Source organism: Hylobates moloch, unplaced genomic scaffold (genome assembly GCF_009828535.3).
Source record: "Hylobates moloch isolate HMO894 unplaced genomic scaffold, HMol_V3 SCAFFOLD_15, whole genome shotgun sequence".
Taxonomy (NCBI): Eukaryota; Metazoa; Chordata; class Mammalia; order Primates; family Hylobatidae; genus Hylobates; species Hylobates moloch.
The window spans coordinates 41,988,462-42,000,669 of NW_026652290.1; the positions used below are offsets into that span (position 1 = coordinate 41,988,462).

At 46.0% G+C, this 12,208-nt stretch overlaps 2 protein-coding genes across 5 annotated transcripts in view; both read right to left on the minus strand.

The window, feature by feature from the left end:
- RPL31 (ribosomal protein L31) overlaps window positions 1–12,208 on the minus strand; it is a 179,685-nt gene that overhangs the window by 111,753 nt on the left and 55,724 nt on the right. The window lies entirely within an intron of this gene.
- The window catches only part of NPAS2 (neuronal PAS domain protein 2), a 188,250-nt gene that overhangs the window by 89,849 nt on the left and 86,193 nt on the right, over window positions 1–12,208 (minus strand). For 3 of the 4 annotated variants that reach the window (XM_032176701.2, XM_032176703.2, XM_032176699.2), the window contains exon 2: window positions 2,372–2,425. In XM_032176701.2, the coding sequence (XP_032032592.2) occupies window positions 2,372–2,403 (32 nt within the window). In that variant the 5' untranslated portion in view covers window positions 2,404–2,425. Of the gene's footprint in view, window positions 1–2,371; window positions 2,426–2,906; window positions 2,925–12,208 lie in introns of those variants that run through there. The other variant, XM_032176704.2, reaches the window with a different exon arrangement.

Consider the following 12,208-nt stretch of genomic DNA (forward strand, 5'->3'; position numbering starts at 1 on the left):
AGCGGTGCAGGAGAGAGGCAGGGATGGGACTAGAAGGGGTTTGGAGGGTGATATTAAAGATGACGACAGCAAAAGTAAAACTCCTGTGAACTCCTTAGTCACGCTAGAATGCAACTCTTTGTCTAGTCGGCCAGGTAGATTGAGTTTGGTCTTATATGAAGAGCCTCTTGTGGTCTGGGGATAAGAATAGAGTCTAAGAGTAAAGAAGTCTGTATTGAAGTTCTCATTCTGCCACTTCCTAGAGCTTTCTGATCTCTGACAATGTACTCAACCTTGTTGAACTTTAGTCTTCTCACCTGTAAAATGGGAATAAGAATGACACATACTTCAAAGGAATGTTGAGAAGATAATATGAGATGATGCACATAAAAGGACTTAGCTCACTACTGTGGGCACCCAGCGAATGCTGGCTACCACTGCTGTTCTTTCCATCATTTCTAATAAGAATGGCCTGCGCTTGAACCCAGGAGAGGGAGATTGCAGTGAGCCAAGATCGCGCCACTACACTCCAGCCTGGGCAACAGAGTGAGACTCCATCACACACAAAAAAGATTGCCCTGTAAATGCATTATTGTAAAGTGTGCTGCATATTCATACACATGTAATGATGAACACTTAAAAAGCACTACTCAGTATTTTGTAGCTAATTTCCAAAATAACCAGTGAGGAAAGCAGGACAGACATTATTACCCTTATGTTGCAGGTGAGAAAACAGAGGCTTTGAGAGATGAGGGGTCAGTTGGAATTCATCAGCTAGCACAGGGCAGGCCAGGAATGTAGCTCACATCTGTCTCCAGTGCTCCATCCATAGCTATGCTGGAGGAAACCAAAACATCCCAGAGGAAGGAATTCTAGTCTGGTCTGATCTAGTCTATTCATTTGTTGCTTGGGACCCAAGTGGATTTTGCAACCTTTGTAGGTTGTGACCTACAGTTTGCAAAGCACCTGGATCCCAATGCCAAGTAAAGGGCCTGTCACTTCAGGATAAGCTGGGGAGTTCTTTGCACTGATGCTTGTTTGAATTTTTATTGCAGAAATTTGCAAACATACACAAAAGTAGAGATAAGAGTACTATGAGTCCCCAGTGCTGATCTCCCAGATTCCTGGGATGAAGGCTGTTCTGTCTACACCTCTGGCCATTTCCTCTGCTCCCTGATTTTTTTAAAGAAAATGCTGGGGGAGTTTAAAACAATCCAGACTCCCCCTGTACCTTGCAGACTCAGGTCTGGCAGGTCTGGGGGTGACCGGGGATTTGTGGTTCTCATGGCTGCCTCTCCAGGTGACATGGAAGGACAGCTACCCTGCAGTCACAGAGCTGGGTGGTACCTGAGGGCACTACCATTTACAGGTGACAAGCAAGCAGTGGGTTCTGTGAAGGTAATTGGGCAAACCCTTTAGCTCTGCAGGCTCATGAGGCTGTCACAGAGGACGGAGAGCCCTGCCACACACAGGCAGTGGCAGAGGCAGAAAGGGGTGAGATCACAGCGAGGAGGCTGGTCCAGTGGGGCTGCAGTGAAGGGTGTCTCCAGAGAGGATGCCCCCTGCTGCCAAGGCTCTGTGGCTGGGCCTCCACCCAAATGACCTGCAGTGAGCCACTGAGGAGCTTCCTGCTCACGTTTTTTCCCCCAGAGCATGGCACAGTAACTGCCGACTTGGGTAAATCATGTGAAACCGATGACATTCAACTGTTCCTGACCCTCTTAATGTCACCATTATGATTCCACTGCATATCTAGTAGGCATTCAATACATGTCCAATGAAGGAATCAACATAGACAGGTTATCAGGGCTCTCACATGCCAGCTTCCAAGTTAGTATTTCTAGTCGACCCAACCACAGTGCAAGGTGTCTATGACATCTCCAATCTACAGCTGAGGAAACTGAGCTAATCTACGTATACAAAAGTGCTTAGCACAGTGCTGGGTGAGGACTGCATGCTCAGTGTGTGGCAATGATCATTATTATTATCCAAAGCCACACAGAGTCCCAGCAACTGAGTTAGGACTTGAAGAACCCAGGCCTGCTGGGCTCCAGTCAGCCTGCCTTGTCAAGCAGTGTCTGTCCCGGAAAAGCAGTAACCAGAAGCCCTGAAAGATGACCAATGTCAACAGGGGTAACAGGAGCATGACAAAAACCCAGACCACTCAGCAAGTCCTAGACAATGTGTCATTTCACAGTGAGGGGCAGGGCTGAGCGAGCTCTCTAGAAGGTTTCTCACGGAGCACTGCAATATGTCACGGAGACAGCGTGTCCTGCAGCTGCCTATCTTGCTGGTGGCCTCACCTGCACAGAGTGAAAGCCAGCGAGATTCTGCCAGGCAGACCCTCGGGGGCCAGAGGGCTCTGCTGAGGAGGGGGACAGCTGCATCTTACCTCTTGGCTCTGTCTTTCTCATCTTCATCCATTAGATTTTCTATGCAGTTTTTCCTGCAAAAAAAAAAAAAAAAAAAAATTAAAAAGAATGGATAATTACTGTCTGCTTCTACATCTTTCTTAAAAGTCTTTCAGGTTGTCGTCATTTTGGTCTTAGCCCAGTGGTTCTCAAACTTGTTGGTCCCGGCACCCCTTTACACTCTCAAAATGGACTGAGGTCTCCAAAGCACTTCTGTGTATGTGGATTAAGGCTGAGAAATGTTTAAATGCACAGGCACTCATTTCATCAGGCATCGGAGCAATGAAGTCATCAGATGTCAAGTAACTTCTGGAAAAGTCAGAACAATTATGTCGTGTACACTCATAAGACAAGGAGAGCTCTTTTAAAAGGAGCAAATAATGAGTTAATTATATTTTGAAAAAATATCTTGACCTCAAGGACCCCAAGGGTCTCCAGACCACACTTTGAGAACTGCTGTCCAGACCTGCTCAGTGAAGCAGCATCTGTTCATCTCAAGCCTTAGGTCACACGCACCTCCCAGTGCCTGCCTGGGATCTGCTAGTGACGCCACAGCGGGCCTTGTTCACTCCTGCTTGCAGGACCCCAGTGGCCTATGACATCCTAAAGGAGAGTGTTTATCTGTCCATTCAAACCACACAAGCTCCTCTGACAAGTGGCCTGGAAGAATCAGCCCCAAAGGAGTGTAATCCGCAGTTCCTCCCTTAGGGTGTTTACTCTCCTTGAGACAGCGAAGGTGCACAGATGTGAAAGATTAAGTAACAATCCAGGAATGTTCTTTCTCAACACCGGCGCCTCTACTCTCCCAGGCCACTGGCTTGATGCTTCTCAGGCCCACAGATCCAGCTTCCTCTCCTACCACACGCAGGCACGGGTTCCCTCCACCCCTCAGAGCTGCACAGCCCTGGTTCCTTTCTTCATTCACACATTTCCAAGAGCCCCACCTGTCTGGGGTGTGCCCCCCAAGTCAGCACATCAAGCAGAACCATTCTCAGGGCGCTCATGAGGCCAATGCCAGCTGTGGGAGTGGGAGGCTGAAGGCTGTGGTGGCTGGGAGGGCCAAGTGTGATCGAGGTAAAGGTGGGGACCATGGAGAAGCTGAATCACCACTGCCCACCCGCTTCTATGCTCAACACACAGGGTCTTCAGTCGGAACTCCCAAACCAGCACTTCGCAAATGCACCACCAATTACTCTCGAAAGGTGAAGTTTCAGATAAAAATTTTCAATGGAGCCAATCAATCTTTCTCTGAGCTCATTTAGTTTTGTGATTTTGGTCACCTACATACACAAACATGGGTCTGAGCCAAAGCAAAGATGAATTCTGCAGCCACAGCCCCTGTTTACATAATGCCCATGCAGTCAACAGCAGGCATATTCCACAATGGACTAGCAAGAAATGCTGCTTAGAAGTTAAAGCCTGTATTACAATTAAGTCAGCATTAACACATCTGCAAACAGGCCTGTGCTTAATGTTTTCCAGATGGAATCTGTTCAAAGTTTTATGTCAATTCATTGAATGATGCCCTACCCCAAGCCTGTGCTTTCAAGGAGGATGGTGGCTGACCAAAGCCCCAGGGCATGAGCGAGGACCTGGCCGTGCTGTGTTCTTTACCAGGGGCCCCTGGACAGAGCTTGTCCACAGGAGGGCTGGCTGCTGCTCCTCAGTCCACTCTCCTGAGCTCCTGGGATACTGTTTGGACGACCAGGGCTGCTGAGTCATAAACTAAACATCTAAAAATGACTAACAGCTCTTCTTTATCAACCACATCTTCTGTGATTTGTATGTTTATCCTGCAGACATTTCCTGAATCTATAAAACCTGGATCTCTACACCCATTTCCTCTTCTTCAGCATCCCTCTCATTTCCCTGTCCCGTTCCTCTCACTTGACCCTTGACTAAGCCATTCAGCTGAGCTGCACCCAGTGTGAGGAGAAGGCCCCTAAGCTGAGTTCCAATTGCACCTGCCACAGAAGCTCCGTGCTGATATTTTTACTATTTTGTCACCTCTGTTGTCTACCATGTTATTTTTTAACTTAAAAAATTGTGATGAAATACACCTCACAAATTTACCATCTTAACCACTGCTGAGTGCACAGCTCAGTGGCATTAAGCACATTCATACTGTTATGCAACCATCACCACCATCCATTCCAGATCTCTTTGCCCTTGCAAAGCATAAACTATTCATTCAACAAGAAGTCCCCATTCCCCACTCACTCTAGGCTTGGCAACTGCCCTTCTACTTTCTGTCTCTATAAATTTGACCATTCCAGGTCTGTCATGTAAGCGCAACCAGACAGTATTTGGTTTATTTCACACAGCATAATGTCCTCAGGGTTCATGCATGTCACTGCATGGGTCAGAATCTCCTTCCTTTTTAAGGCCGAGTGATATCCCATTGCATGGAAAGGCAGTGTTTTGCTTGCCCATTCATCTGTCCATGGACGGGCTACTTCCACCTCGGCTGCTGTGAGTGTGCATGTCCATCCCCCCTTGCATTTTAGAAACACCCTTTTACTTAATAATAGGATCTGGAAACAGCTTGAAGGCAAACAAGGAACAGGATGAAAGGGAAGAAAAGCAGTCCTCTGAGGTCAGGTTAAAGGAATCACAGAGAAGTTTAGGGGGTGACAATGACTCTTCTCAACCGTATAAAGTTTTCAGTGAAAGGATTTTGAGCATCTATTTTTTTTTTTTTATTTTGATCACAGAGTGCCAGAAAACAGAAAAGGAGCTTAAATGAATGCAGAGGAGACTTTGTTTGGAGCTGAGACATAATGGTTGAGGTGATGAACCCCCAGAGTGAACAATGGAGGGATGCCGTACAGCCTTTACCCCAGATAACCATGTGTCCTACGTGGCGTAGACAGTCACGAGGCGTGTGAATAAGGGTCCCGACAGGAAAGCAGACAGCGGGTGGGATCCTCTGAGGAGCATTGATTTACAGGGGGGCTCTTTGTAAAGGTGTGGGTGGGCAGTAGGGAACCAAGAGGGACAGTGTGGTCACCTGAGGTGGGGAATGGCAGAGCTGTGAACACCTGTAAGGGGAAGGGACAAGAGGGAAATCACTTCCCAAACCTGGAAGGAATGTGTCCCATAGGAGGCGGCCTTCAGTGAAGGGACAAGAAGGGAGCCAAGGGAATAAACAGCTCATTCTCATTCTCCACCCACCCTCTGATCTCCTGCTGCATCTCCTTTAGCCATGTCTGCAGGATCCTCTGCACAGGGCAGCCTCAGGGAAGAGAGAAGGGAACACGCCTGGTAACATTCATCTCTTTGGGGCTCTTCCAGTTCTGGGTTTCTTGGGTTTTCCTAGAACACAAACTCTCCGGAGTCTTTTTAAGCTTTGTAACATCCTCCCCAATTTGAAATCCAGGCATCTGCACCTAGCAACTGACCACACAATAAATCACGATCAACAATACAATAATTATGGGAGCCTGATGAAAAGAGAGGCTGAGAGGGGTTCCCAGAACAACCTGAGCAACAAAATGAGTGACAATCGCATTGATTATAGCCTGTGCCACAAACTAAATACTCATGAGTCTTACTTGTTTTATCGTTCCCCACCTCAGGTAACCACACTGTCCCTCTTGGTTCCCTACTCTCCACTCACACCTTTACAAAGAGCCCCCAAATAAATAAACAAATGGGGAGGTAGAAGGAGGGAGGGAGACAGCTTCTTCTTATAGAAGATTCCAATTAATAAATGTAGAAGGAACAATGGCAATAGAAAATCACCATCATGCCTCATGCCTGTAATCCCAGCCCTTAGGGAGGGAGAGTGGGGAGGATAGCTTGAGCCCAGGAGTTTGAGAGCTGCCTGGGGAATATAGTGAAGCACTGTTCTCCACAAAAAGGAAAAAGAAGAGAGGAGAAGAGGGGAGGGGAGGGGAAAAGAAAAGAAAAGAAAATCACCATCAGCATACCATAGTAATCATTGTTGCAGGCAAGATCCACCAATGGATGCTAAAATTAATGTGAAAAAGCTTGGGGAGAAACAGGATATTTGCAGAGTTTCAAAGTATCTCTCTCAAGATATTTATTAATTACAAAAGAAAAACATTTTACAGGGAAGAACGTTGGCAGACACCACTTTCACCTACTGGTCAACATTAACATCACCAGTGTTAAGTCATATAGAAGTCTCTGTGGAAATAAACACTCATTCCTCTTGGGTGTGTATATCTAGGAGTGTCATTCTTGGAACACAGGGTAGCTGTATGCTTACTTTATTAAAAACTGCCAGGCTATTTTCCAAAGTGAGTGTACAATTTCATATTTGCACCAGTAGTGTACAAGGAGTTCCAGTGGCTCCATTCTAACATTTAATATTTCTCAATTTTAGTAATTTACGTGGGTGTGTTACGATATCTCATTGGGATTTGCATTTCCCTGATGACTAATGATGCAGAGCACTTTTCAATGGCTATTTAGATATCTTCTTTTGTAAGATGTTTAATTCTTTTGCCTACTTAAAAAAATTGGACTGTTACTCTTCATCATACTGATCATAGAAGTTTATCTCTTCCAGGTACAAGTACTTTGTCAGAAAATATGTATGGTGAACATTTTCTCCCAGTCTCTGGGTGGCCTTGGTGCCTTTTCGATGGTGTCTTGTGATGAGCAGTTTTAAATTTTGATAAAGTCTAATTTATCAACTTTTAATTTTATGGTTAGTGATTTTTTGTATTCTAAAATATATTTGCCACCTCAATGTTGTGAAGAATTATCCTATGTTTTCCTCTAGAAGCTTCATCACTTAGCTTTCACATTTTGATCCACAGTCCATTGCAAGTTAAATTTTATGTATAGTGTTGGATAGGGCTCAGACATTATTCACCACCACCCCCACCATACCCCCAATATGGACATCCCTCCAGAATAGTTTGTTTAAAAGGCATTTATTTCCCTGTTGAATTGCATTAGCACTTTCATCAAATAGTGTGTGGTCTTATATGCATTATTTATGGACTGTATTTAGCTTCATTTATCCTATGTGTCTCAATTCTGCAGGACAGAATCAGGATGTCTGCGGAGTGAAGACACATAAGATAAACTTATTAAAAAATAAACTGCATTTTTAAGAACAACTTTAGAGTTACAGAAAATGCAAAGAGAGTAGAGAAAGTTCCCTTATCCCCACACCCAGTTTCCTGTTATTAACATTTTACATTAGTATGGTACATTTGTCACAATACTGATACCTTATTATTAAGAAAAGTCCAGGCCAGGTGCCAGTGGCTCACACCTGTAATCCCAGCACTTTGGGAAGCCAAGGCAGGTGGATCAACTGAGGTCAGGAGTTCAAGACCAGCCTGGGAAACATGGTGAAGCCCCATCTCTACTAAAAATACAAAAATTAGCCCATGTGATGGTGCATGCCTGTAATCCCAGCTACTTGGGAAGGGTGAGGCAGGAGAATCACTTGAGCCTGAGAGGCAGAGGTTGCAGTGAACAGTGATCACGCCACTGCACTCCAGCTTGGGCGACAGAGCCAGACTCTCTCTCTCAAAAAAAAAAAAGTCCGTAATTTTCAGACAAACTTGCTCAGATTTCCTCAGTTTTTACGTAACATCCTTCTTCCATCCTAGCACTCTATCCAGGACACCACAGCACGCCTTGTCAGCATGTCTCCTTAGACCCCCCTTGGCTCTGTGAGTTTCTCAGGCCTTGACAATTTTGAGGAGTATCTGTAGAACGTTCTTCAGTTTGGGTTTGTCTGATGTTTTTCTCAAAGTCAGGGTCAGAATATGGGTTTTTGAGAGGAAGACCCAGGAAATAAAGTGTCCTTCTTATCACATCATGCTGTCAACATGGCTTGTCACTGTGGATGCCAGCCTTGGCCACCCGACGGAAGTGACGATAAACTCACTCATAAGAGGTATGTTAGTTACATTTACATGTAATATGTACAATGTGTTTTCCTTCAACTTTCAGGTCTTTTTTTTTTTTTTTTAGGTGAAGAATGTCTAAATTTAAAGTGGTAGATCCAATTATTAAACTGAAAAAGATTATATGATTTTTCCCTGTACTTTTGGACTTAGACATATAATGACTGAACCTTTATCAGATTAACAATTGGAGCCATTGCTTTACCTTTAGCGGCCCTTCATCTGGAAACATATTGAGCATTTCACTTGAAAATATAACTGCTCTGTTGTTTAAACAAACTTATTCCATGTTTCCCAATTCCACTACACCTTTTGTCTATTGTTATGCCAGTACCACATTATCTTAACTCCTAAAGTTGTGAGGTAATTACTGACATAAATGTAGGGTGGGCTCTCCAACTTTGTTCTTATTCAAGTTTGCCTTGGCCATTCTAGGTCGTTGCACAGCCACATAAATTTTAGAATGAGCTTGTCAATTTCTATAGAAATCCCCGATGTAGCTGGGTACAGTGGCTCATGCCCATAATATCATTGCTTTAGGAGGTTGGGGCAGGAGGATTGCTTGAGGCCAGGAGTTGCCTGGGCAACATAGCAAGTTCCCGTCTGTACAAAAAAATAAAAATCAATTGGTCATGGTGGTGCATACCTGTGGTCCTAGCTACTTGGGAGGATGAGGCAAGAGCATTGCTTGAGCTCGGAGTTCAAGGTTACAGTGAGCACCAGCCTAAACAGCGTGAAACCCTGTCCCTCAAAAAAAAAAAAAAAAAAAAAAAGTGATAGCTTGATGCGATTTTGATTGAGAATGAATTGAATTTGGGGATCAATTTTAGGAAAACTAACAATGTGCAGGTCTCTGATCCATGCACCGTGTGTACTATCTCCTTCTATTTGCCTCTCCTCTTGGGGTCTGTGATGAGGCAGGAGAATGTATTTGCCAAAGCACTAATGTGCCAACTGCATGTGATATACGGTGATTCAACAGATACTCCCTGAGTGCCTGGGCGAAGGGGAACCCACTGTGAGCAAAGCTGCTACTCTCATGGCGCTTACATGAGGCGCGGGATGCATGTGTCAGGGGAGTTGGGGAAAACTGCAGGCAAGCAAATAAGTAAACACAGAGCCTGTTCTTTGGTTATCACTGCAGTGCAGGAAAAGGTGAATCCTGGGTGGGACGGGGTTCGGGAAGTCTTGTTCTGATGTTTTAGGGAGTCTTGGAAGACCTCCTTGATGAGATGCTATGTGAGCTGTGACCTGAAGGGAGTGTGGGAGTGGGCAGTGAGGGTGCCTCCCCCCGGACAGCAAGGAAAGCGAGGAGCAGCCCAGAGGCCAGCCCGGTGATGGTGTTGGTGAGGGGGAGGTGGAGCCAGGGGCAGAGGGGCATTGTGGCTTTTGCTTTATGTGAGACGGGAAGGCACTGGAGGTTTTGAACACGAGTGACAGACACCTATCTCAGAGGACAGCAGTGAAACTTAAATGAACTTAAGTTTGCAAAGTCTGGCCTGCAGCAGACACTCAAAAACAGGTTCTCTTCTTTGATGGCAAGGATTAGGCAAACCGCATCTTCACCCATTTCACGATGGCTCGTCCAGATATGATATGGTTTGGCTGTGTCCCCACTGAAATCTCATCTTGAATTTAGTTCCCATAATCCTCATGTGTCCTGGGAGGGACCAGGTGGTAGGTAATTGAATCATGGGGGCAGTTACCCTCATGCTATTCTCATGATAGGAGTGAGTGCTCATGAGCTCTGATGGTTTTATAAGGGGCTTTTCCCCATTTTGCTCAGCAGTTCTCATTCCTGCCATCATGTGAAGAAGGACATGTTTGCTTCCCCTTCCCCCATGATTGTAAGTTTCCTGTGGCCTCCTCAGCCATGTGAACTGTGGATCAATTAAACCTCTTTTCTTTATAAAGTACCCAGTCTCACGCAGTCCTTTATAGCAGCATGAGAATGGACTAATACAAGCTCCTTACCCATATTAGGTGCTCAATAAATGCATGAAGAACGAAGAAGAAAAGTAAGGGAGGAAGGGAGGAAGGGAGGAAGGGAGGGAGGAAGGAAAGGACGGACAAAGCCACGGCCAAACCCCTATATGAATCTCTGTGCCACTACCTGACATTCACTCCCACAAACCTCCCCATGATCGTGGTGGCTCCAAGGTAATAGTGCTTACAAAGTACATTTGAAGGTACAGTTATATCCTGGTGACTAAAATTAAAACAAAAACTTCTGCATGTGCAGGAGCTACTGACTAGAGGGAAAATCCACTCAGACAGCACTGACAGCCAGGGCTCAATGGGTCCCTCACCAACCGCCGACAGCTGCCAAGTTCTGAAAAAACATAATCTCATTTTGTCTCCATCAGTTCTGTGGGTGGAATGGGCTGGCTATAGTTATCCTCCACTCATAAATCAGGCAGCACCACCCCCCAGCAAGGCTAAGTGGCCTGCCCACAGACACAGGCTTGGGGACAGAGCAAACCCCGGGCTCTGCCTCCTGGCACTGACTTAGGAGGCCTTTCTCCACCCACTGCTGCTCAGAATAGGGGGTTTCCGATTTCAGAGTCTGTCTGATTTAAATCTCCATTCCAACCTACTTGCTCTATGACCTTGAGTAGGCCCCTTAAACCTCATAAGCTCCTGTTCCCCTCATTCCTAACACAATGCAGCTAACACCTACCAGGCAGCAATTGTGCAAGGTGCAAACGGGAAGCAGGTCACAGGTATGTGTGCAATAAAGGGCCCAGCATGATGCCTGGGGCACAGAAAGCTCTAGGTGAGTTCCATTCATTGCACACCTGCCTCACCTAACTGTCCTACCCGTTCTGTTCACACTGTGGCTACTGAGCCCCTGCTAAGGGAAGTGACACTAAACTTCAGCCTTTCTTATCTACTTTGAATTTCAATGAACACATTCTCTGCACAGTAAGGAGGTCACCAGGGGTGAAACAGACATGGACTCTGGGGTCACACAGACCTAAGGTTTCAGACAGGGGCTCCTGAACAGAGACAGAAAAGGTCACATTGGTAGGAAGAGTGCCTTACAGCCAAGAGGCACCCGCAGGCAGGGGCTCCAGCTGAAGCCTGAGTCTGCCCCACCCCTAGTGACTACCTGTGGCAGCTGCAAACAGGACTGTGAGGACCACTGAGCAGGGGCATGGGGGTAAGGAGCTCTGCCAGTTCCAGTAAAGAGACCAGCTGGGGAATCTAATCAAGCAAGGCCAGTGGAACACTGAGTGTGGAGGGGCGGGGAGGAAGGCTGGAACTCCCAAGGGAATTGGAGGACAGCCACCCCTGCTGCTGGCAGGCAGAGCTACTGGGGCACACTGGGTGTCAAGAGTTCCTGGGTCCAGCATCCACATCTGTGAAGGGAAGAAAGGCAGTGGTGGCCTGGGGTCAGGTGACCCAAACTGAGACCGACCCAGGCTTTGCCCTTCAGTATCTCTGTATAACCTTGGATAAGTGTGATGCTCCCAGCCCTAGCTCTCCAACTGCAAAATGAGAGAACAGAAGAGCTTTTCTCGCTGTTTGGCTGTAAGAAGGCATGAGAGAGTCCAAGAGAAGCCCCCAGCACAGTCCCCGGCACAAATAAGTCATCACAAAATTGTAGCTGCAGAATTTTAATCACACTATCACTAATGATCATGAATTAAAGGGCTCACAATAGAAACTGGTACTTAAGCCCAACAAGTGTCTTTGGGAGAAACGGGATAATCATTCCCTTCTACCAGTGTTGAAAATGTGTATGTGTGTGTGTATGCATGGTGGACAGACACACATATGCTGTCTAGAATACTGGACTAGCTAGTGATAACTGTATACAGCACCCTTGACACAGTAACTCCATCTTACAGAAAGACTCCATCTTACATTTTAAAAGGCACCTTGCCAACAAGACCGGATGTTTTGCCTAATCGATGA